General features: G+C 39.2%; 1 protein-coding gene across 3 annotated transcripts in view; it reads right to left on the minus strand.

The window, feature by feature from the left end:
- The window catches only part of CCDC126 (coiled-coil domain containing 126), a 46424-nt gene extending 27460 nt beyond the window's left edge, over positions 1-18964 (minus strand). The window contains exons 1-5 of one of the 3 annotated variants that reach the window (XM_008686391.2): positions 18740-18964; positions 18253-18331; positions 11351-11403; positions 10619-10737; positions 3681-4061 (exon numbers count right to left, since the gene is read on the minus strand). In XM_008686391.2, the coding sequence (XP_008684613.1) occupies positions 3681-3915 (235 nt within the window). In that variant the 5' untranslated portion in view covers positions 3916-4061; positions 10619-10737; positions 11351-11403; positions 18253-18331; positions 18740-18964. The remainder of the gene's footprint in view (positions 1-3680; positions 4062-10618; positions 10738-11350; positions 11404-18252; positions 18332-18739) is intronic. The other 2 variants (XM_008686393.2, XM_008686396.2) reach the window with 2 other exon arrangements.
- Positions 18965-25040: the final 6076 nt, after the last annotated feature.

The following is a 25040-nucleotide window of genomic DNA, read 5'->3' on the forward strand; positions in this document are numbered from 1 at the left end:
AAAAGCTTCTGCACAGCCAAGGAAACAATCAAAAAAACTAAGAGGCAGCCCACGGAATGGGAGAATATATTTGCAAATGATGCTACAAATAAAAGACTGGTATCCAAGATCTACAAAGAACTTCTCAAACTCAATACGTGAGAAACGAATAAACAAATCAAAAAATGGGCAGAAGATATGAACAGACACTTTTCCAATGAAGACATACAAACGGCTAACAGACACATGAAAAAATGTTCAAAATCATTAGCCATCAGGGAAATTCAAATCAAAACCACACTAAGATACCACCTTACGCCAGTTAGAATGGCAAAAATCAACAAGGCAGGAAACAGCAATTGCTGGAGAGGATGTGGAGAAAGGGGATCCCTCCTACATTGTTGATGGGAATGCAGGTTGGTGCAGCCACTCTGGAAAACAGTGTGGAGGTCCCTTAAAAAGTTAAAAATTGAGCTACCCTATGACCCAGCCATCGCAATACTGGGTATTTACCCCAAAGATACAGATGTAGTGAAGAGAAGGGCCATATGCACCCCAATGTTCATAGCAGCATTGTCCACAATAGCTAAATCGTGGAAGGAACTGAGATGCCCTTCAACAGATGACTGGATTAAGAAGCTGTCTTCCATATATACAATGGAATATTACTCAGCTATCAGAAAGAACAAGTTCTCAACATTTGCTGCAACATGGACGGCACTGGAGAAGATAATGCTAAGTGAAATAAGTCAAGCAGAGAAAGACAATTATCATATGATTTCTCTCATCTATGGAACATAAGAACTAGGAAGATCGGTAGGGGAAGAAAGGGATAAAGAAAGGGAGTAATCAGAAGGGGGAGTGAAGCATGGGAGACTATGGACTATGGGAAACAAACTGAGGGCTTCAGAGGGGAGGGGGTGGGGGAATGGGATAGACTGGTGATGGGTAGTAAGGAGGGCACATACTGCATGGTGTACTGGGTGTTATACACAACTAATGAATCATCAAACCTTGCATCAGAAACCAGGGATGTACTGAATGGAGACTAACATAATGTAACAAAAAAACCATTAAAAAACAAACAAACAAACAATGATGAAACGTAAAATAAACTTTGTACTATGACTGCATCACTGGTAACATCATGCAACACAGTAAATGAGTGAATAGATAAGAGAACTATAATGGATAATACCTATGTGGCATTAAAGCCACCTCCATTAGGTAAATAAAAGAAATGAATCCAATTTAAAGACAATTAAGCCAAAGGTAAAAATAAATGAATAGACTTCCTGCAATTCTTACTTTTTCTTCTGATTTTCATGAAATTTGTATTTGTGAAGGAACTTGCAAGGTATTTGCATAAAGAAGTAATATATCATCTGGTAGGAAAAGGAAAAAATGATATGGCAGGTATAGAGTTGTAGCAGCTGAAAAATCTGAAAACATTTTGACTATATTGCTTAGGTACAATTACAATTATGTTTAAAAATGAATACATTTTGGAATTTCATAACTTGAACAGTACATCCTTATTGAGGTGGTTGACTTGGTGGAGACCACTCAGGATGTTGTAGATGATGTGTGGAGACAAACAGAACGTGATCATTAGCCTAAGTCATGAATGTTACATCTCTTAGATATCATAGGTACTGGTAAAGAAGTAAACTTTTAAAATTTGGGGGAAAATAGAGTGCCCACAGAGGTCCTGGCACATGTATGAAAGAAATCCATACCCAGAGACATCGTTTTGAAAAATTTCAGAACAGTATTATGGGACAAAGATCTCACAAACTTCCAAAAAAATAAGTTACATATAAAGAATGAAGGATCAGAATAGCATTAGATTCTCAAAAAGAACACTGGAAGCCAAGGAGGGGGAAAAAAAAGAAAAAACCTTTAAAAATCCAAGGGAAAACTATTTCCAAACTAGGATTCTATATTCAGTCAAATTTTCAATTACGCATGAGGGTGGGGGATAAAAAGATCTTTCCAGGTATGCAAGGAATCAAAACTTTGACCTCCCTTATACCTTTCTGAGGAAACTACAAGGATCTGTTCCCCTAAAATGTGGGGTCACCAATAAAGAGGAAGCCACAGGATTCTAGGGAATAGGAGATCCAAAACAAGAGAGAGGTAAAGGGAGTCCCAGGATGATTGTGGAGTAAGAGCCCAAATAATTCATCACCACAAGCCTAGAGAAGAAATTGTCCAAACCAGAGCAGATCAGGAAAGATTTCAAGATGAAGAATGTGAAGAAATAGCTAATGTGTCTGAATATCCTGGGAGGAGACTTAAACAACTGTGGGGAGTTAGAGTAGAAAACTAGGCCAAGAAACAAAAATCAGTGTTTACGGATTCTAGAGGGGAAAATAAAGTTGTACATGAAAGGAAAAGTAAAAATGTACTACAAGGCTCAGTAATGAATACCACTAACACAGTCATAACAACACAAACAGTGAATATTGTTCTAACAAAATTATGTCAGGAAAATGGCAGACTAGAAGGACATGTGTGTGTGAAAGCAGCCTGGGGTGGGGGGGATGCAATTTTGGGTTAAAAAGGAAAGCTGAGCCCTCACCCTACAGAGTGGGAAGCTAACAGATAACTCTTATAATCGAAAAATCAAGAAGAAGCTCATAGAGCATATTATTTAGAGATATGTAGGTAATCATCAAGTAAATCAGATTAAATAATTTTAAATGGCTGGCTCTAAGGATTAAATGGCTGGCTCTAAGGAATGGGAAATTTAAGGACTGCTGGGGGTGGGAAGAACTGCCCTTTTTTATTACCAGACTCATAACACATTTTGATTCTTTAAATACATACATGTATAACTAAAAAAAAAAAAAAAACCCACTGAAATAGAGAAAATGCCCACACACTCATATACAAAGTGTTCCATCTCTCTTTTCTCTCTTTTTTTTAAGTCTTAAAGGCAAGAGAGAACATGGCATGCATATAGAACTTAAAACACAGCAAGAAGGGGCGCCTAGGTGGCTCAGCTGGTTAAGCATCTGCCTTCGGCTCAGGGTCCTGGGATCAAGCCCTGTATCAGGGTCCCTGCAAATCGGGGAGTCTGCTTCTCCCTCTCCCTTTGCCCCTCCCCCCACTCATGCATGTGATCTCTCTCTGTCTCTCTCAAATAAATAAGATCTAAAAAAATAAAAAAAACAAAAAAAACCCACAGCAGAAACCCATGATGTGAAAGGGAGAATGGCAATAAACAATACTGGAGATATGAGCAAATGCTGCTTCTTAGGCACTGATAGATGTATATAACTGATGGTCTATATTGGCACAATCAGATAAATGTAAATATGAACAATGCATTATTATAATACTATTATAATTGTGTATAAAAAGGTCATTTGTTTAGAAATACACACAGAAATATCTAGCAGTGAAATGTCACAATTGCTACAATCTGCTACAATTTAACTGGTCTTCAAAAATTAGACAAAACAAATGCTTTAACGTGTTAATAATTGTTAAATCTAGGCATCAGCTACATGGGTATTTACCATATTGTTTCTATTTTTCAGTACATTTGAAATTTTTCATACTAAAAAGTCAAGAAAAATTTGCTTTGGAAAGACCTACACATGAAGTAATGAGTTGGATTTCCTTCCATAACTATCTTTAAATGGGGATAGGTTGAAGAGGAGAAAACCAGGAAGAGTCTATGGTTATCTTACCATATCCTGCCATAGAAGCGCCATTTTCAACATCCGAGTTCTTATTTTCCTCTGCTAGAGCTTTAACATATCTTTTGCTTAAGTCTAGTATTTGTTCACGTAACTTGACACTGCTTTGATGTCTTGGTTGTTGAAAAGTATAGTGCAGTAACATCAATCCCCAAATGAGTCCAAATACAAGCAACAGTAAACTCAATTTCTGGGACATGGTTTTTCTTGAGATTGTAAAAATCATTTCTGATGAAGCAAACACAGTCAGTTGAAGAGTGGTGACTAGATGTAAGCTGCCAAACCACCAAGACTTGTGAAAGAAAAAGAAATCTCCTCTAATACTGTATATTCTTCATCTTCAGCAAAGTTGCCTCCAACTCTCGATTCACTCTGTAAAATTGAGAAGAGAAAAGGTAATTAGTCTTAACCTATACCAGTAACAGAATAGACAATGACAAACTTAAGAAGAGATTCTATAAATTGTTGTGACTTGAAACTGTATCAACTTCTTTGACAACCTTCTCTCCACCATGAAGCAAGCTTGGAGGTCGTCTATTAGTTTCATTTATATTGCCCTTCAAAAATTTAAACTGGACATAAATGTCAATTAATTGAAATGCCACCATGGTCACAAAATTCTTTGAATGACTTCTTGTCATTAGTAACTAAAACTATGGACATATAAGATTTATAGGAGTCTATTCAAATATAGGTTTCCAAACTAAATGTCTAAAACCTATTCCTTCTCTTCCATTAAAAAAAAAAAAAAAGGCAGATGCCAAAGTGAAAGTGAGAAAATGAGGAAAGGTGAAACAAACTAGAAAATCAAAATGCCTGACAAAAAAAAAAAAAAAAAAAAAAAAATAAGTGTGACAATATTTGAAAATATCACTAGAAAATATTATTAATGGCAACAAGATCATCTTAAGCATCCAACCTAAGATGAAAAATAAGTTACAATCTCTTAAGTTTATACTTCTAAATTTATGCCAGACATAATGAGAAGTGCTAAAACAGTTTAGAAAATTTTCCTCTATTTCCAAATCTGCAGTTCTAAATTTTAAATGACACAGGAATGTACTTTAATAACTTAAGGGAAAACTGTATAAGGGAAAAAAGGTTATACTTCAATTTTTTTTTAAAGATTTTATTTTTATTTATTCGACAGAGATAGAGACAGCCAGCGAGAGAGGGAACACAAGCAGGGGGAGTGGGAGAGGAAGCGGGGGAGGAGCCTGATGTGGGGCTCGATCCCACAACGCCGGGATCACGCCCTGAGCCAAAGGCAGATGCTTAACCGCTGTGCCACCCAGGCGCCCCATACTTCAATTCTTTTAAAAAAGGATAAAGATGATGACAATCATGGAATCTAGAAAGACCTGGAGAGTAATAATGTATATGAATCACCAAAGTGTTCAGTGGAGAAAACTCTTCAATTATACCTAGTGGAGTAAAATTCTTTACATAGATATACATCTAGAGTCAAAAAGTGTATTTCACAGCTTAATGAAAATAATCCTTAAGAACTTTTTAACTTCCTGTAGTATGGGCAAATAAAACATACCGATTTTAATCTGCTTACTAGGGTATAATCACATAGCCCAACTAATAAAATCTAGTTTGAGGATAAGACTAGAAATGAATACAGTAAAGGTTAACTCTGCAGAGCGTTTAATCACCTAATCACCTTCGACAGATGTTTACTGAGCCAATGTATACGCTAGGCACTAGGGAAACTACGGTTCTGCCCTAAAAGTTTGCTTTCTAGCACAGGTGCTTTTAAATCTTTTTTCAAATAACAAAAGAATAAAGAGTATCTTTTATAATCGTGTGTAAAAAATCAAAATACAAAACTTTATAATCAAAACTTCTCCAGATGTGTGTGTGTTGAGATATGCGTAAGCAGGGGATCTTCTACCCTGGCAATTCACCTGTCCAATTCAGAAAATTCCCACTCTTTCTTCCTCCTACCTGGCCCCCCAGTCCCTGATACACTGCTAATAAATTCTGGGCCTCCAAGGTTTGAAGAACACCCATCTGCTCTTGTTGAAATGTACCCATCCTGCCAAACCTCACTACAAGCATGATTACCCCAATAACTGGGCATATTAATTAGTATAACAAAGTAATAACTGCATTAAAAATTAAGAATTAACTCCTTTTCAAATTTTCCTCTACTTCTGCTTATTTAGTTACCATACAAAGAATAAATCTCTTCAGATCTTATTGAAACTCTACTATTAATATCAATACTGGATTACTAAACTTTACTTAACAAAGTCAAATAAATGTAACCTAATATTTTTTCTAGAGTTTGCATTTGAGTTCAGAAAGTGGAAGTTCTGGATGCCACCGAAAATTTTAAAAGAATTTCTTTACACATGTATGTTAAATATATTCTTCCTTTAGAGATCTTTCTTTACTGGCTCTTTTGCCTTTTCAAGTCTGACCTGCGTGCAACATGATCTGACCCAGCACCCAGGAGAAGCACCAACCGGTATGCACCCTGAAGCAGTCACAACAAGATTCTAAAGCTGGCATGACAACAAAACCAGAAAAGTGACATCACTGGAGAATTAAGAATATAGACTCTTAGGTATTTTGGCCAATAAAGGTTAAAATGATGGCCTGGAAAGTTTTAGGTCACTATACACAAAGTCAAAACCAGAGGCAAAGAGGGTACTTTAGTGAAATAACAGCCTCACTACAATCCCTTACTTCGTACCAGCTTCTGCTCTAAGCTCCTTATATGAATTAACTCATTAAATCTTCACAACTCCCACATTAATAATATTCTCACTTAACAGGTGAAAAAAACTGAGGCAAAGAGAAGTTAAAATTTGTCCAAGGTCTTAAAATGGATAGTGGTAGAAACAGGATTCAGAGCTCAGGCCCTGAACCCCTGCCCCTCTTTTACAGCAATGGCAATAAAATCAGAACAGCAGAAACTGCAGCCATGAACAACTACTGAGTTATGCTATGAAGGAAACACTTCACAACAGCTATTCCGTTCATTTTTTACAATGACCTCAAAAAGAAAGATGTTGTTATTATTCTCACGTTAAAGACGATCACATTAAAGCTGAGAGAGGTGGTTAACCTGCCTAAGATTCTTACCTAGGCCACAGACCTCACTTGCCTGAAATTTGGTAAGAGTACAAGCCCCAAGTTCAGAATCTATATCTCCATTCAGGATCTGTCCTTTCTTTCAAAAAAGGTCCTTAAACCCAGCCCTACTAGAGCTCATGGGTTTTACAGAACTCCACCAAAGTGACAAATCCCAAGACAGTAAGGCATTAAGCAGAGAATGGGAGATCCAGGGAGGGAGGTGGAGTTGAGAGTCAAACACGGGGAGTCTAATGTTTAAGAGGTAAAGTCCTTCCAATCAGGTACAAGCTGTACAAGTCTTTCCAACCAGGTACAAGTCCCTCCAACTAGGTACAAGCTTAACCATAAACTTTGCTTAAAGAGTGAGTGGTAGTACCAACACCAGACATGGAGAGAAAACACACTGATAGTGGACAGCGCAGAAACTTAGCTAAGGAGGATATGCCCCCAAAGTAATAAATCCCAAGGAACAAGAAAGCCTAGTTTAAACCCAGTGTTTCTCAGGGTGGGGGGCCCAAAGATAAATAAAGAGCCCCTTATTGCTCTATACTGACTGTATATGAGCTATTAAATTCAGATAACAGGCCTATATGAAAGGTCTTCATGGGGTGCCTGGGTGGCTGAGTTGGTTAAGTGTCTGCCTTCCACTCAGGTCATGATCCCAGGGTCCTGGGATCAAGCCCCACATTGGGTTCCCTGATCAGCTTTGAACCTGCTTCATCCTCTCCCTCTGCCACTCCCCCTGCTTGTATGCTCTCACTCTCTCACTCTCAAATAAATAAAATCTTTAAAAAAAAAAAAAATGAAAAGTCTTCGTAGCCTTGACTCTCCACAGAATGTGTCTGGCTCACCACTGCCCTCAACAAAATTAAAGCAGCCCATCTCAGAGAGAAGTCAGGAAGCTTTATAGGGACTGTTATAGTAAAATACTCATATCCTTTATAATTTGCTTGTGTTTGCTACCCATTTTTCTATAGTGGTCAGAAGTTAAACATTTTCTTAAGATTAATTTATTTATGTTGAGAGTGTACACATACACGCATACCATCAAGGGGGTAGGGGCAGAGGGAGAGGGAAAGAATCCTCAAGCAGACTCCCCACTGAGCATGGAGCCTGACGTGGGGCTCGATCTCAAAACCCTCAGATCATGACCTGGGCTGAAATAAAGAGTCAGATGTTTAACCAACTGAGCCACCCAGGTGCCCCAAGAAGTTAAACATTTAACATGAAAAGGGTGTCTTTGAGAATAGCAAAAAGGTGAGAAGTTGGGGGCCATTATCCCACTCTACACTAGGGAACTACAAAAGAACACCAAGGAATAAAGTGAGCTACTAAGGAGAAAAGACACCCTGGAGCCTTCTCCAAGTTAAAAAGATGGCCTGGAGCCAGCTAATACCTGCATAGGGCTGAGCAGTTCAAAAGCCCATAAGGGTTCTCTGAAGCAACCCAAGAAGGCCTGAAAACTTTTCTAAGGGTTCATTTCCACAAGTAATTCCAAGCAAGCCCAGCAGAGGTGACTAAGGTTCCCAAAAGGATACATTTATGCCTTCGGTCTCTTCTCAGAATGCTTCACATTAAAAACACCTGGAGAGTTTTCTAAAAATCCCCATGCCAGGTCACACCCCATACCAATTAAATTAGAATGTCTAGGGGGAGGGAGACAGGCATCCGTTTTGTTTTGTTTTGTTTTGTTTTGTTTTGTCTTTAGGAGCCCTAGGTTAGGGCCACCTGGATGGCCCAGTCTGTTAAGCCTCTGCCTTCAGCTCAGGTCATGATCCCAGGGTCCTGGGATCACCCTGCTTCACCCTCTCCCTCTGCTCGTCTCTCATGGTCTCTCATGTTCTCTTTCTCTCTCTCTCTCTCTCTCTCTCAAATAAATAAATAAAAACCTTAAAAAAAAAAAAAAAGAGCCCTAGGTTATTCCAATGTGCAGCAAAGAATGGGAATCACTCTCCAGATCTCAAATTTCTTCATAAAGTCACAATGAGAGCTACAGGTAGGACCACTAAATTCAACATTACAAGTCAGTGCATCAGATGTGACAGAGGCTTCTTACTTGGACATACCTATAATGACTCTGAAGGGGAAGGTGGAAGAGGGAGGAAAAAACAGGTATCTTTGCTATAACCCAAGTCATTCCTGCCAGGGTAAGCTAAGCCCTATACTTACAAGACAGAGGTGAAGGCAGAGTGACGAGAAAGCAATTTCTACCGGTACCACTTCAGTCCCTGTGTCAATATGAATACACTGTTCTGTTCCCTGAACGATACTCTCATGATGCCATATAGAAAGAAAAAAGCAGACAAGAAGATGTTAATTGTTTAGCAACTAAAGGCAATTTATTTTAGCACTTTTAAAGAGAAATTATTCTTAGACTCAATCTTTAGGAAAGAAACAAAAAGGGAGGGTTTAATATCTCCTTTCTGTGCAATGTTCAAAGCTGCAAGTGACAGAGGAACCTGCACTGTGAACCTCCCCACTTTTTCTTTAGGTTTCAAGTACTGGTTCAGCACCGGAAAGGCCACCTAGGTCATGAGGGAAAAATAACAACTAGACCTAAAAGGTCTACATTGGCACTAAGGGTTTATGGCTACAATCGAGCACAGTATTTATTAGAATCCCTTCTCCACCAAAATAGTATGTGATCCAAAAACTTTTTCATCCCAACTTCTAGGCCACCATATTAATTGTCTACTAATGACTAAAAAGTCAAACTTCAAATTTGGCCCAAGTAGTTTTTAAAAGCAAAAACAAGGGGCATCTGGGTGGCTCAGTCAGTTAAGTATCTGCCTTTGGCTCAGGTCATGATCCCAGGGTCCTGGGATTGAGCCCCACATCAGGCTCCCTGCTCAGAAGGGAGTATGCTTCTCCCTCTCCCAATGCCCCCCCCCAGCTTGTGCTCTCTCTCTCTCACCCGCTCTCTCTCAAATAAATAAATCAAATCTCTTAAAAATAAATAAATAAATGCAAAAACAAAATCATCATCACCTTCATCATCATTATTTTAACCTAAGATAGACTCACAAATATTTTTAGGATTCCCAGGGGAAAGCTATTGGGCAACTGCAGAAATTACAAAAGGAATTAGAGTGCATATGGCCCAAAAGCAGAAGAATGAAGGAGAGGAGACACATCTAAAATGAAGTTATCTGTACAGCACTAGATCTGAAGAGGCAAAGGAGTGTGGCCCAAGTATCATCATCTCCAATTGGATTCCTACAGCTGTTTCTCAAGTGGTTTCCCAGATTCCTTTCCAACCTCACTTCAAGCCACTGTCCTCAGAGCAGCCAAAATGTTCTTTTAAAAACAAGTCACAATTTGAATAGTCACAATTCCAATGGTTCTCAAAGGAGATATGTAAATGAACAATAAGCACATGAAAAGATGCTCAAATTACTAATCACTAGGGAAATGCAAATTAAAACCACAATGAGATACCACTTCATACCCATTATTAGGATGATAGGAAGGGCATCAGAGTATGTCACCCCAAAGTATGCCACTGTGGTATAAGGATTATTTGGAAGTGAAGATGACTAAGAAACAGCAGATGCTGGAAGTGTTCCCTGCCTTGCTTTCCCCCCTTCTACCTAAAAGCAAGACAAGAATTTCCCATCAGAAATGTAACAATATCCTCATCATGGGAGACAGGGAATTGACACTGAGACAAATCTGTACAAATACATCCTAAACAACCCTTACCTTCCATTAATTTCCCCCATAGAATACCTGCGCACAAGTTACTGCCTCTAGAAGCTAAAATTCCTTTTCATTTGTCTTATCAGATCTTCACAATTTATGGCTCTTTGTCTAAATGATATATAAGCTCTCAGGCCTACCTGCTTCTTTGGTTTTCATTTCATTTCTGTAATGCTCCTCAATTGCATATGAAATCAACCTTTTCCTCCTATTTATTTGGCTTCTGTCAGTTTAATTTGCAGTGCCCCAGATACTGAACCTAAGAAGATAAAGAAAAAAGATTTTTCTTCCCCTATAACACTTATCAAAACAAAACAAAACAAAAAAACAAGTGTTGGTAGATGTGGAGACGCTGAAACTCTTGTGCACTGCTGATATGAATGAGAAATGGCGCAGCCACTGTGGAAAACAGTACATCAGTTCCTCAAAAAATTAAACACAAAATTACAGTATGATCCAATAATTCCACTTCTGGATATAATCACTAAAGAATTGAAAGCACGGACCCAGAGATACTTGTGCACCTATGTTCACTGCAGCATTATTCAACAATAGTCAAAGGGTGGAAATAACCCGTGTCCAAAAAATGAACAGATAAACAAAATGTAGTATATACATACAATGGAATATTATTAAATGGGAATAAAATTCTGATACAAGCTACAACATGGATGAACCTTAAAGATACCATACTAAGGGGTGCCTGGCTGGCTCAGTCAGTGGAGCACTAGACTCTTAATCTCAGGGTCATGAGTTCAAGCCCTATGTTGGGCATGGAGCCTACCTTAAAAATGTATATATATCACACTAAGTTAATCAACCAGACACAGAAAGACAAATATTGTATGATTCCACTTAATATAGGTACTTACGATAGTCAGATACATCGAGACAGAAAGTACAATGGTAGTTACCAGGACTGGGGCTGAGGATAGAAGAATGGAGAGTTACGGTTTAAAGTTTAGGGTACAGCGTTATTCTAGGATGATGAAAAAGTTCTGGAGATGTATAATGGTGATGGTTGCACAACAATGTGAACGTACTTAATGTCACTGAATGTACGCTTGAATATGGTTCAAATGGTACATTTTATGTTATGCATTTTTTTACCACACACACACAAAGTCGTATCACGTCACTCCCCTGCTTAAAAACCCAACAGTTTCCCACTGCACTTAAAATTAAAACTCTTTACCTCAGGCCACAGGGCCCTGCAAAACCTGACTTCTGCCCTTACCTCTTGTCCTAATCTCACACCACTTCCACTTGCTCACTGTGCTACAGACACACCTGGCAAGACAAATCAAATTCTTTCTGACCTCAGGGTCTATGTACAACTGCTATTCGTCTCCCCGGAATGCTTTCCCCGCAGCTTGTTCCTTTTCATTTTTTAGTATTATTTATCTCAAATGTCTCCTCTTCAAAAAGGCACACTCCCACTCCAGCCTCACCTCCAGCCTCAAGGTACTCCATATGAACTTTCATACTCTATCTTTAAAACCTTGAGCAAGTTACTTTATCTCCCTAGACCCTGATGTCCTCATTTATATAATGGGGACAACAGCAGCTACCTAATACCGGTAAAGATAAATGACACCTCATACTACTCAATATACACTAACTTTTATTATTAGAGTCAGGCACTAATGCAGCAACGCCAGAATTCCTAATAATCTGAGTGATCTGAGTTAATACAGGGGAGGTTTTACCAGACCCAAATAAAACTCCTCTGATTAGCTCCCATGGTCCTCCGTAATCCAGTCCCCAAAGGCAAATTTATATCCCATTAGTCACAAAAATACCTCCCCCAATCAAGCCGGTCTTCTCACTGTCTCATACAATAGTAATAATAACACCTTACATTTATATGTATTTTTATTTATGAAGCATGTTTCCTTACAACCTCTCATTCAGTTAGTTAACAGCTATCAGAGAGGCTGCAGGCTTGAGGTTTCCACTCAGAACCTGTGGACAGCATGAAATATTTCATTGGTACTAGTCACTGAAGAATTACCCAGTCCTAAAAAATGATCCAATGGTTTACTGTTGATGAGAAGACTTCATCTTCCAAATAGCCTAAAATGAGACTACAATATCTCTTTAAATGCCACCTTAACCAAGATTTCAAAACTTCATCACCTTACCCAAGTCCATGCTGATTTTCTCTCACAGCACATTATATCAGCTGATTCCACACATCACATCCTCTTATCAAGTCATGAGCCTAGTCCCCACAATCCATGTTCCTAAGGCCAAGAGTAACCTGCCCTACACAGCTGCCACAACTCCCACAGAGCCCAGTGAACAATAGACATACTTACAGCTTACTTTAAGCACATCCCTGGGTCTAACCCCACCTTCTCCCAAGCAGCAATGACTTGCCTGCAATGTTTTTTTTTGGGGGGGGTGGTAAAAGGGCAGAAGAGATAGAAGTTTCAAGATAAAATTAAAGTATCTTCCATTATCCATTTTGGGGCTAGGTGAACCTGAGCAGAAATCTAATACAATCCCCTGACATTTCAGATGAAATAAAATGCAGGGTATCTTGCCTAAAATGAGACATTTAATGGCAGAAACTATATTGATCTAGAAGACAGATCCTGACTCACTATTTAGTTTTTCTCTATGCCATCCTACTTTCTTTACCTCCACTAAAAAGGCTAGGTTTGTGAATACTGAACAAACTGTAACATTAAATGAAGCTTATTCTCTTTTGCTTTAAAAAAACATAACCAGAAGGCGCCTGGGTAGCTCAGTTAAGCATCTACCTGCAGCTCAGGTAGTGATCCCAGGGTCCTGGGATCTAGCCCCCACCTCCTGCTTCCCCCTCCCTCTCTCACTCTGCTCCTCCCCCCAGTCTGTGCGCACAAGCACACATGCACGCATGCTCTCTCTCAATCTCTATCTCACTCTCAAATAAATGAATAAAATTTTTAAAAAAGAAGAATATAACCAGAAAACAATAATGGCAGTTTAGAAAATATATGCTCGGACTATTCATTAAATTATCAAGTAGGCACATTAAAGTTTCAAATACACTTTATTCCCATAAATCAAACTATTACAAAGTTGCTACAAGAAGGATTTAAGAAATCTTTGAGCTCAGCTTTTTTTTTTAACATAAGCAAAAAAACAACAGAAAAAATATGAAGTAAAAAGCACAAATAAATACAAGATCTTCTGGATGGAGACACCTTCACATGACCAGAAGACATTGATAAGAAAAAACATATTTCCAGAAAAAATAATTTGGGGGTGGGGGAGGGCTGCACAAAGGCCTAAGCTCAACAATCTTTACTATATGAAGTTTCATTTAAAGCATGAAAGAACTTGGTTTATTCATTCATTTGCTAACTTACTCACAATATTTACCGCAGTACCTACTATGTGCCAGAAGGTGAAAAGGTGAAACAAGACAGGATTCTTCTTGTGCAGATTAGGTTTTAGTTGGAGATAATAAACAAGCAAACACAGAAACAAGTTAATTTCAGCTTGTCATAAACTGCTATGGAGAAAATAAACAGGGTGACGTGAGGATATCTGAGGAGTCTACATGAAGTATCAGGTCAAGGAAGGCCCTCTAGGGAGGTCTGATCTGAAAAAGAAAAGGAAGTCAAGTCTGGTTCCAATTTCCTTCCAACTAAAACCTTTAGAATTCTTTTCTGACCAGAATCTTGGGAGCAGGCAGTAAATTCCTTATTCCTAGTCTCCTCAGTACAAACAAATGAGAATGGGAGGGATCCCAATCCCCAGCATGGAATGGCCTAGTTTGGAGAAATCATCCAAAGTGAACAGAAGGAAACCCACAAGCAAAGAAAGTTTTGTGTTCCCTTTTCTTAGAAGAATGGCAGTTTCACTGTTCAGTAATATACAGGAATAGTAATAATCTGATATAGTGATTTTGCACAGAAAAATATATAAATATATTCCTATTAGCATTTTCTAATATGAAGGGGGCAGTGTGGTAAGATGGGGTATGGAATAAAATCTAGGCAGCAATCTGCCAGCATGTTAACTTAAAATCGTTATAAAGCAATTTTTTTTTAAGTAGGCTCCACACCCAGAGTGAACCCCAGCACGGGGCTTGAACTCACAATCCTGGGATCAAGACCTGAGCTGATATCAAGAGTCAGACACTTAACGGACTGAGCCACCCAGCTGCCTGGTTACTAAAAACATTTTAAATAGAAATTTTCAAACTCTTAAAGATTCCTTGTCAAAGGACACAAAGAAAAAGAAAAAAAGGGGGGAAGATTTTTCTTAGTTTTCACATTTATTAAAGGCCTTAACATCTCCATTTCAATAATCTCCAAAGATCTGTTCCAAGTTCATCTATGCCACTTACCAAATAGCAAACATGCAAACAAACAACTAGACATTTAAACAATTTTTCAGTTGTTTCTCCCCAGCCAGGGACCTAAAGACAAATATATTAGTTCAGCATTATTACTACAGTCAAGACAGAGGATCACCCTTATTTTAAAGAAAAGGAAAGTGAAGCGCAAAGAGGATTAATGACACCCATGGGCAAACAAATGGGGGGAAATTAGGTATACAAACTCTCAGCACAGGATCTTCGTGTTTTTCAAAAGCAGGGAACAAAAATCAACCTAACAGTTTGCAAATGGCACTTTTTAAAAAAACAAGATAAAATAGAAACTATCAAAGTAGACAGACTGTACACACTACAGATTTTGTTTTCTGTCCGTTTTCTTTCAGTTAAAAACCTAATATTTTTTTTCTTACACAGACACACGCATGCACACACACACTTGTGTATCTATAGAGTCTTGACATAAAAAGATCTCTTGCTATGGGTTCCAGTCAAAAATTTTAAAAACACTTGATTTCACACTGCCTGTCTTGAAATACTTGCTTGTATTTTTTATGGAAACAGTCCAATAGCAACATTAAAAACATTAATAGATGATAATCCTCCCTAAAAAAAAAAAAAAAAAAAAACTCCGCTTCAAATCCCATTTTTGCATTTATTCAGCGCTCTTTTTGTGCTTCTTTATGACTATAGGTAAATTCACTGTAACAGCAATAGCAGCAACTAGCAAGGAGAGAAGCTGTCGCTCAGCCAAAGGTGCTACAAGAATCAGGGCCTATTAGTCTCCCAAGGAATTTGCAGTTAGAGAAGCAGATATGCTTTACAAAAAGACACAGTATGTTCACCAGAGCGCAGAAGTTCAGTCAGTTCTCTCTAAAAAAGACTCAGAAATGAGTCCTCCACAGACTTGACCTCGGAATGTAATTTCAGGGGGAAAGGCCCATTCTTAAAATACTTTTTCTACACAATATTGCCCAAGGCTAATATCTAAGAAAAAAATTAACAGAAAACACAGCCATCCACTCCTAATGAGGTCTAAAATTTTAAATGTGAACTGCTTTGAGAGAAGCTACACGAATATTCCAGCCAAGATACAGAAATACGTCTCAAGATATCAGATCATTTTTAGATGGCATATTTGGGAGAAAAGAGAGAAGATAATAGCTCTGAAGAGTACAAAGATAAAAGAAAATGGGTAAAGTAATTCAGGGTTAAGAATAGAAAATGTTAGGACAAAAGGGAAACTACTCAATCACTACGCCACAGTAAAAGTTTAATCTAAAATATATTAGGTTGGGACATCTGGGTGGCTCAGTCAGGTAAGCATCTGCCTTCCGCTCAGGTCATGATCCCACGGTCCTGGGATCAAGCCCCCAAGTGGGCTCTCTATTCAGCAGGGAACCTGCTTCTCCCTCTCCCTCTGTCTGTCGCTCCCCCTGCTCGTGCTTCCTCGCGCTCTCTTTCTCTGGCAAATAAATAAATAAATAATCTTTAAAAAAATAAATAAAATAAAATATATTAGGCTGTACCAGCTATTTCAATCACCTGTCCACGACCTCAGCCAATTATGTTTTGAGCCGCATGAGCCCACCTCCGCTTCTACAGCTAACTAGACTAGCACTAGGCACCTTTGCCTGAGGCCTTGGGGAAAAAAGAGCCCCTAAGAACACCAGGATGTTGGGAATAGGAGCAAAAAGGGAAAGAATTCACAAAAAGAAACAATGAAGTTTGGATTAGGGGACTGACAAACTAGATTTACAAAGAAACAGGCACAATAGGTAAGCAGAGGCTTTAAATAAAATAAAAGAGATCCACAGTAGAGAGAAAGTGAACTAAGCATCTCAAAAATGTAGAAAAAAACATGTGCAGTTCATGAAAGAGGAATGAACTGGTCAGTAGAAATTCTTATTTGTGGCAGCTTTCTGTTCCTGTATGTGCCTCCCCTTCCTCGAGGTGGAGAATAAAAAACCCCTAAGACACAAATAAATGACTAAAAGGGCTTTAGAAAGAACATCTAAAAACCTGTATCATTGAAAGTCTGAACTAGAAGTGTCCTTGAAACCAGACCAATTCACTATGTTAGGCATGAGGAAAATGAGGACCACAAAGGAGCACAAGGGATAGTGACGGAGCTAGGACAACAACCAAGGTCTTCTTTTTCCATAGTCCATTACTCTCTGTCCTGTACTGCACTAACACCAACATAAGCACTTTTTTTTTCAAAATATTTTTGTCACATATTTTTAAGAGAATCAGAAATCTTTATATGCATTGATCAGCTACCACAGTTTAAATAAGTTTTCCCCTTACTTACTTCCTTGCTCTCTATTATCCTTATGAAACACATTCATCAGATTTCTCCTTTTCTTCCTAAATTTTTTTAAATGCATCAGTCACTGAAGACATGACATAGAAAATTCATCAGGCCCTACTGGCTTTTCTTCCACTATAACTGTACATTCAAAAACAACGTTACTCGGGACATGTTATTTCACATATTACACAATAGTGTTTGAACCTAAAGTAGCACAGAACAGACATTTTCAAAGAAAAAAAAAATCGACAAAGGTCTATAAAGATTTCCTTAAAGAAAAACTCATCACCAATGTCAGTAAATATCAGAACAGTGCAAGAACCAAAACTATAGAGGAACTAATGTGAAATGTTTCAAATCACTCCTTATAAATTTTGTTGCATTCATTCAACTTGTTCTGGGTACAAAACTACCACTGGCAAACAAAAATCCCAAAGGGGTAAAATTATTAACCAGTGAGAAAGTGTAGAGAGCGGTGAAAAAAAGTTGACATGAGGTAAAGATGGCGAAGCCCCAGGTCAGAACTGCACAACACCTAGATGCTTACTCTGCCAAAACAAACACTTAAGCTCCTCTAAAGATTCTCCCAAAGGACACAGCTGGGGGGGAGGGGGCGGTGAATAAGTCCTTGTATCTCCAGAGCTGATCCACAGAAAAGCAGAGTCATCAATTTCCTAAGAACATTCTCAGCCATCTTAAAACAGTGGAAATTAAGAAGACAGCATACTTTAAAGGAATTCCTTCCTTACGTTTAAGGTGAACAAGTTATTAAATGAAGAACACACAACCTAGGGTGCTAATCATTAAACAAAGAAAAGCACAAAACTCAAATCAGAGGCCACTTCAGTATAACTAATAAAAGTATCATATTCAAAGGATTTTTGTCATCAAAGGAATTAATGGCGTTGCAAGCACATTATTTTTTATTCCAACAACTTAAAGGTGTGTACTGTTATCTCCATTTGATTGATGAGAAAACTCAGGCTTAGAACCTTTAATTAACCAAGGTCACAAAGCCAGGCAGTGACTCGATCAGGATGGGGGAACCCAAACTGCCTGAGCCACTCTTAGTACCGTTTTCGAGAGTGTAAGTCATAGTCGACACAGCAGTTTAAGTTCATCCTTACCAGTCGCCCAGGAGCTGAGTTTGAAGAGGGGGTAAAAAAGGGGATTTGACTTTCTGCCTCAAAGTAGAACAGAGCTGAGCTGTCAAAAGCAGAAAAAGAAGTGAGTGCGGCTGCCGCGCGGGCGCTCCTCCATCCCTGCACCAGGTCAGTAGCTCCCCCGCGCCAGTGGCCACGGGACCGAGCCCGCCCCGCTCGGGTCAAGCAGCCCGAGCTTGGCTCGGTTCTCCGCCCGGGGCCCACGGGGTCACGGCTGTCAGACCAGGAGGGGCAGGGACAAAGAGCCTCCTCGGCCGCGGGCTACCGGCCGATCCCGAGCCGGTTCTCTGCGGACACCTGGGGGCAGCGGCCCGGGTGGGGCGGAGGGCACGAGCGGGACACGGCGGAGGAAGGGCGGCCGCCGGGCCTGAGGGGAATACCGGAGAGGCGCGGGGCGGGCGGGCGGAGTCGCCTCCACCCCCCCGCTTCCTACTCGCCCCCTCCCCATTACCTTGCCTGTGGGCTTCTTGTCACTGCCGCCGCCGCCAACGGGCTCCCGAGCTGGGGCGGCGCAGCGAAAGTCGATTAGCAGGCGTCAGTTGCGTCCTGCGCTCGCGAAGCAGCCTCCAGGTCGGGACGGAGAAAGGCCAAGATTGAGAATCACGGACGAGGTGGTTTCCAGCTCGTGGAGATTCTACTCTTCTCGTCCCTCACAGTCCGCTTCCGCTCCGCCTCCCGGCCAGTCCTGGCCCTTCCCCCACTTCGGAGACCAGCCGATCGCGGCGCTCGGCATTATGGGGGATGTAGTCCAGGAATACGGAAGAGGCGGCACGTGCTTTTAGCCCGGCTGATCCTACTCCTGGGGCAGGACGCCGCCGTTGCGTAGCAACCAGAGGAAGCTGCCGGCTTCTCCTGGATTGGAAAATGAGTTTACGGCAGGCCGACACTCTGTCTTAACTCCTTGCAGTAACTGAAAGGAGAGTATGAGCGTCTTACTCCTGACCCTCCAGCCGGCGAACAATTCCAACCCTGTGAGCTGGAGGCAAAGGGACTTAATAGTGATTAAAAGTGTGCTGCAGACAAGTATGTACGTTATTGCCCCTGAATGCCCTTAGCGGAGTAAAGCAAGAAAAATAAAAGGACTAACGATTATATAAGGAGGAACAAATTGTTATTTTTCACAGATGATGTCATTATTATGTATGTGGCAAATCCAAAAGAATCTACAGATAAATTGTTACAATTAATAAAAGTTAAACGGGTTAATTTAAAAGTTGCATTTTTTTAAAAAATCAATATATATTTCTATATTCCAGGGGAAAAGAGACTATTTTAAGATACCACTTACAATAGCTTCAAATTAAATATCAAGTACCTAGGAATAAATCAATCAAAGAAAGGCAAGACCTACATGAAGAAAACATTTTTTAAAAAACATTGAAGAGGGGGCGCCTGGGTGGCACAGCGGTTAAGCGTCTGCCTTCGGCTCAGGGCGTGATCCCGGCGTTATGGGATCGAGCCCCACATCAGGCTCCTCCGCTATGAGCCTGCTTCTTCCTCTCCCACTCCCCCTGCTTGTGTTCCCTCTCTCGCTGGCTGTCTCTATCTCTGTCCAATAAATAAATAAAAAATCTTTAAAAAAAAAAAATTGAAGAGGTGGTGACAGTTGAGCATCCAACTCTTGATTTCAGCTCTGGTGGTGCTCTCTGGGTGGTGGGATTGCGCCCCAATGGGCATGGAGTCTACTTGAGATTCTCTCCTTCACCCTCTCCCCCGCCCCCAAAAGTCATTGAAGAAGTGCCTGTCTGGTTCAGTTGCTAGAGCATGCAGCTCTTGATCTCAGGGTCATGAGTTCAAGCCCCATGTTCGTCATGGAGCTTACTTAAAAAAGAAATTTAAAAACAAACATTGAAGAAGACTTAAACGAGAGATAATATGTTCGGGGCACCTGGGTGGCTCAGTTGGTTGAGTGTCACCTTCAGCTCAGGTCATGATCCCAGAGTCCTGGGATTGAGACCGGCATCGGGCTCCACACTCAGGGAGGAGCTTGCTTCTTCCTCTCCCCATCTCCTGCTCCCTCTACTTGTGCACTCTCTCTCTCTCTGTCAAATAAATAAATAAAATCTTTTTTAAAAATTAAAAAAAGAGATAATATGTTTATAGAAGTTTCAATACTGAATGAAGTCTCCCCAAATTTATCTGTAGATACAATGCAATTCCAGATTAAATTTCAATAGATGTGTCTCTGTGTGTGTGTGAAACTTAAGCCAATTAGACGTTTTATGGAAGAGCAAAGGCAAGCATTCATGAGGAAGAGAAGAAAGTGAAAGGAAGAGGAGGTAGAGGAAGACTTGTGCTACCAGACAGTAAGTTTTATTACAAAGCCATAGTGATTAAGGCAACATGGTATTGGATCAAGAATAGACAAATATACCAATGGAACAGAATAAAGAACCCAGGAAGTCTCACCCATACATGGGAATTTATATTGTCATGGTGATGATGCGTAGCAATATCTAAAAAATAGTTTTTGATAATTGGCGCTAAGATGAATAGATTCCCATTTGGAAGAAAAAAAATGAAATTGGGCCTTTCACATCACACACAAAAATCAATTCCAGGTGGATAATAGACATAAATTTGAATGGCAAAACAATAAAGCTTTTAGAAGGTAAAACAGAAGCATATATCCATGACCTGGAGAGTAGAGGACAGGCTTTGAAGTGCCTGGCCGGCTCAGTTGGTAGAGCAGGAGACTCTTGATCTTGGGATTGTGAGTTTGAGCCCCATGTTGGGGGTAAAATTTACTTAAAAAAAAGTAAGGGACAAACTTTTTAAACTAATCCAAAAAATACTGACTATAATAGAAAAACTGATCAATTTGACTACATTAATATTTAAGATTCAGTTTCATCAAATGACACCATTAAGGAGTTAAAAAGCAAGCCTCAGAGTCTAATAAACTTACAGCATTATACTATACATCTTAAACTTATACAGAGCTGAATGTCAATCATAGCTCAATAAACCTGAAAAAAATGTATAACACGTATAACGAAGAAAAATCTTGTGTCCAGAATATATAAAGAACTTCAATCATAAGAAAAAGATTTGAACAGGCACATCACTAAGTAAATCCAAATAATCAATAAACATGTGAAAAATGTCAACTTTTTTTTATGAAAACAGGGAAATTGAAACCACATTAAGAGACTACTACACCACCCACCAGAATGGCTAAAATGAAAAAGAATGAATATGACAACTGTTGACTGGGAGTGGAGCAATGGGAATTTTCACTTCACTATAGGGAGAGTAAATTAACAGACCAGTTTGGAAAAATCATCTGGCCCCATCTACTAAAGTTGAACACAGGCCCATATGTGAGCCAGCATGTCATTCCAGGTATATACTCTAAGAAAGTCATGCTCATGGGCACCGGGATGCATGTCAGAGAATGTTAATAGCAGTACTATTATTATAGCTAAAAATGATAAATGATCCAATGTCCTCTATCAATAACATAATGGATAAATATATTATGGCATAGTTGTACTAATGTAATATAATACAACAGAAAAATTAGCAAACTATATGCAATGATATATATGAATCTTAAAAATATAATGTTAAGGGATGCCTGGCTAGCTCAGTTGGCAGAACATGTGACTCTTGATCTCGGTGTTGTGAGTTCAAGCTCCAAGTTGGGTGTAGAGATTACTTAAAAGTAAATCTATGAAAAATAAATATATATATATACATAATGTCAAAAAAAAGAAACCACTCACAAAAGAATATACACTGTATTATTCCATTTTTATAAAGTTCAAAAATATGAATAAAGAATGCATACTTAAGGGGAGCCTGGGTGGCTCAGTAGTTGAATATCTGACTCTTGGTTTTAGCTGGTCTCATGATCTCATGTTCCTGTTGGGCTATACACTCAGCAGGGGTTCTGCTTGTCTCCCTCTCTCCCTCCCCCCACTTGTGTGTTCTCTCTCTCTCTCAAATGAATAAATAAATCTCAAAAAAAAATGCTTACTAGGTGTTAAAACTGTAAAGAAGAGCAAGGAAATAGGTTAATGGCTACCTCTAACAAGAAACTTTACGGAGAGGGTTTGAGACTGGGAAGAAGCAATGGGTTGGAATTCTACAAATCTTCTGTTTCTTTTCTTTATTATAATTATTTTTTATTTTAGAGATGGAGGGTGGTGGGGCACAGGGAGAGGGAGAGAGAGAATCTTAAGCAGGATCCACACCCAGGGCAGAGCCTGACATAGGGCTCAATTTCACAACCCTGAGATCATGACCTGAGCCGAAATCAAGAGTTGGACACAAACAATTGAGCCACTCGGGCACCCTCAAATCTTCTGTTTCTTGATATGGGTAGTGGTTACACTGTTGTGGGCTTTATAATAATTAGTTAGACTATATATTTATTTTTATTATGTATACATTTTTCCACATATGTATTATGTTTCCCAATTTAAAAATAAAAGAGCATAAGTCTGGAGTCAGATTGCATTCTTTCAATTCTAAGCCCTACAGCTGTCTGATCTTGGGCAAGCTCCATAACCTTTCTAAGCTTTGGTTTCCCCGCCTGCAAAATGGCAGTAGTAAAGGTACAACACAAATATGTTATGAGAATTAAAATGAGAAAATGAGTTAATGTGTCTAACACAGATTGCGTAGTGCTTAGCACATGGCAAGCCTTCAGGAAATGTTGTTTGCTATCATTGTGATCACGTTAAAGTATTAAAGACCTGAGGCACCCTGATCTGCCTTTCTTCTTTGGGGTTTGGGAAGGTGAGAAGAGCCTGCTAACCGTAGGAAAAGCTCCTAATCAAAAGTATAAGAAAGAAGACATACAGATGGCCAACAGACACATGAAAAGATACTCAGCATCACCCACCATCAGTGAAATGCAAATCAAAATCACAATGAGGGGGCGCCTGGGTGGCACAGCGGTTAAGCGTCTGCCTTCGGCTCAGGGCGTGATCCCGGAGTCCTGGGATCGAGCCCCACATCAGGCTCCTCTGCTATGAGCCTGCTTCTTCCTCTCCTACTCCCCCTGCTTGTGTTCCCTCTCTCGCTGGCTGTCTCTATCTCTGTTAAATAAATAAAATAAAAAATCTTTTAAAAAAAATCACAATGAGATATCACCTTATACCTGTCAGATGGCTAAAATCAACAACTCAGTAAACAAGAGATATTGGTGAGGACGTGGAAGAAGAGGAACCCTCTTGCACTGTTGGTGGGAAAGCAAACTGGTACAGCCACTCTAGGAAACAGTATGGAGGGTCCTCAAAAAATTAAAAAATAGAACTATCCCATGATCCAGTATTCATACTATTGGGTATTTACCAAAGAATAAAAAATAAAAATAAAAAACCACACTAATTTGAAAGTATATATGCACCACCCATGTTTATTGCAGCACTATTTAAAATAGACAAATTATGGAAGCAGCCCAAGTGTTCACCGATGGATGAATGGATAAAGAAAATATGGTACACACACACACACACACACACACCCTGGAATATTATTCAGCCATAAAAAAAGAATGAAATCTTGCCATTTGCAACAACATGGATGGACCTAGAGAATATAGTGCTAAGCAAAACAAGCCAGTCAGAGAAGGACAAATACCATACATTTTCATTCATACGTGAAATTTAAAGAAACAAAACAAATGAACAAACGGAAAAAAAGAGAGAGAGACAAACCAAGAAACAGACTCCTAATTATAGAGAACAAACTGATGGTTACCAGAGGAGAGGTGGGTAGGCGGATGGGTGAAATAGGTGATGGGGATTAAAGAGCACACTTATCATGATGAGCACTGAGTAATGTATAGAATTGTTGAATCACTTATTGCACACCTGAAACTAATATAATACTGTATGTTAACTATACTGGAATTAAAACTTAATAAAACAAACAAACAAACAAAAAGAGTGTAAGAAAGAGTTTTGGCCAAAATAGTTATGTCCCCTCTGCCCCTTATGCTCAGAACTCATCATACCTCACCCAGTTGAAATGCAGCCTACCTTATAGAAAAGAAGATCTTATTCATTTAAACTCCCAGATATAAATTGCAAAAAAAGGCAAAGATGAACAACCAATTATCAGGATCATAATGACCACTATATTTCCCAGCCATCTCACGTTCATGCTCACATACACTCAGTGGGTTAGATTTTAACCAAACAAAAGATGCGAACATTTATCTTTTTTTGCTAACTTGCCTAACCACAAAATTACCTACATTTTGTTCATTATTTTAAAATTCAGAATGATTACCCATGTAAGGTAAAGGAGTTGATGAATGTTACTGCATTCAAAACTCATTATTATACATTTTTCCCACATTCTAGACTTAGAAATTAAATCCTCCAAATATTCTAAATTATATAAAAAGGATTCAACTTTCAAAAACTGTGTTTGATAAACCCCAAAGATTAAGCTACTTTCCTTGGCTATGTCTTAGTTTACCCATTCGTTAAAAAAAGTATAGGTATCAGGTGGGTGGATGGGTGAAATAGGTGATGAGGATTAAAGAGGGCACTTATTGTGATGAGCACAGGGTGTTGTATGGAAGTGTTGAATATTACACTGTATGTTAACTAAGTGGACTTAAAATTAAAACTTAAAAGAAAAAATTTTTTTTAATTTTTAATGTATAGGTATCTGTACTTTTTCTCAAGTAGATTATGAGATTTAGTCAATCAAGATGTATGACACTGAATTTAGAAAAAAGATGTTACATAGTGCAGAGTTGTATTAATATTTTGGTCTAAGCATTATCC

This window comes from Ursus maritimus, unplaced genomic scaffold (assembly GCF_017311325.1).
Source record: "Ursus maritimus isolate PB19 unplaced genomic scaffold, ASM1731132v1 scaffold_3, whole genome shotgun sequence".
NCBI classification, from domain to species: domain Eukaryota; kingdom Metazoa; phylum Chordata; class Mammalia; order Carnivora; family Ursidae; genus Ursus; species Ursus maritimus.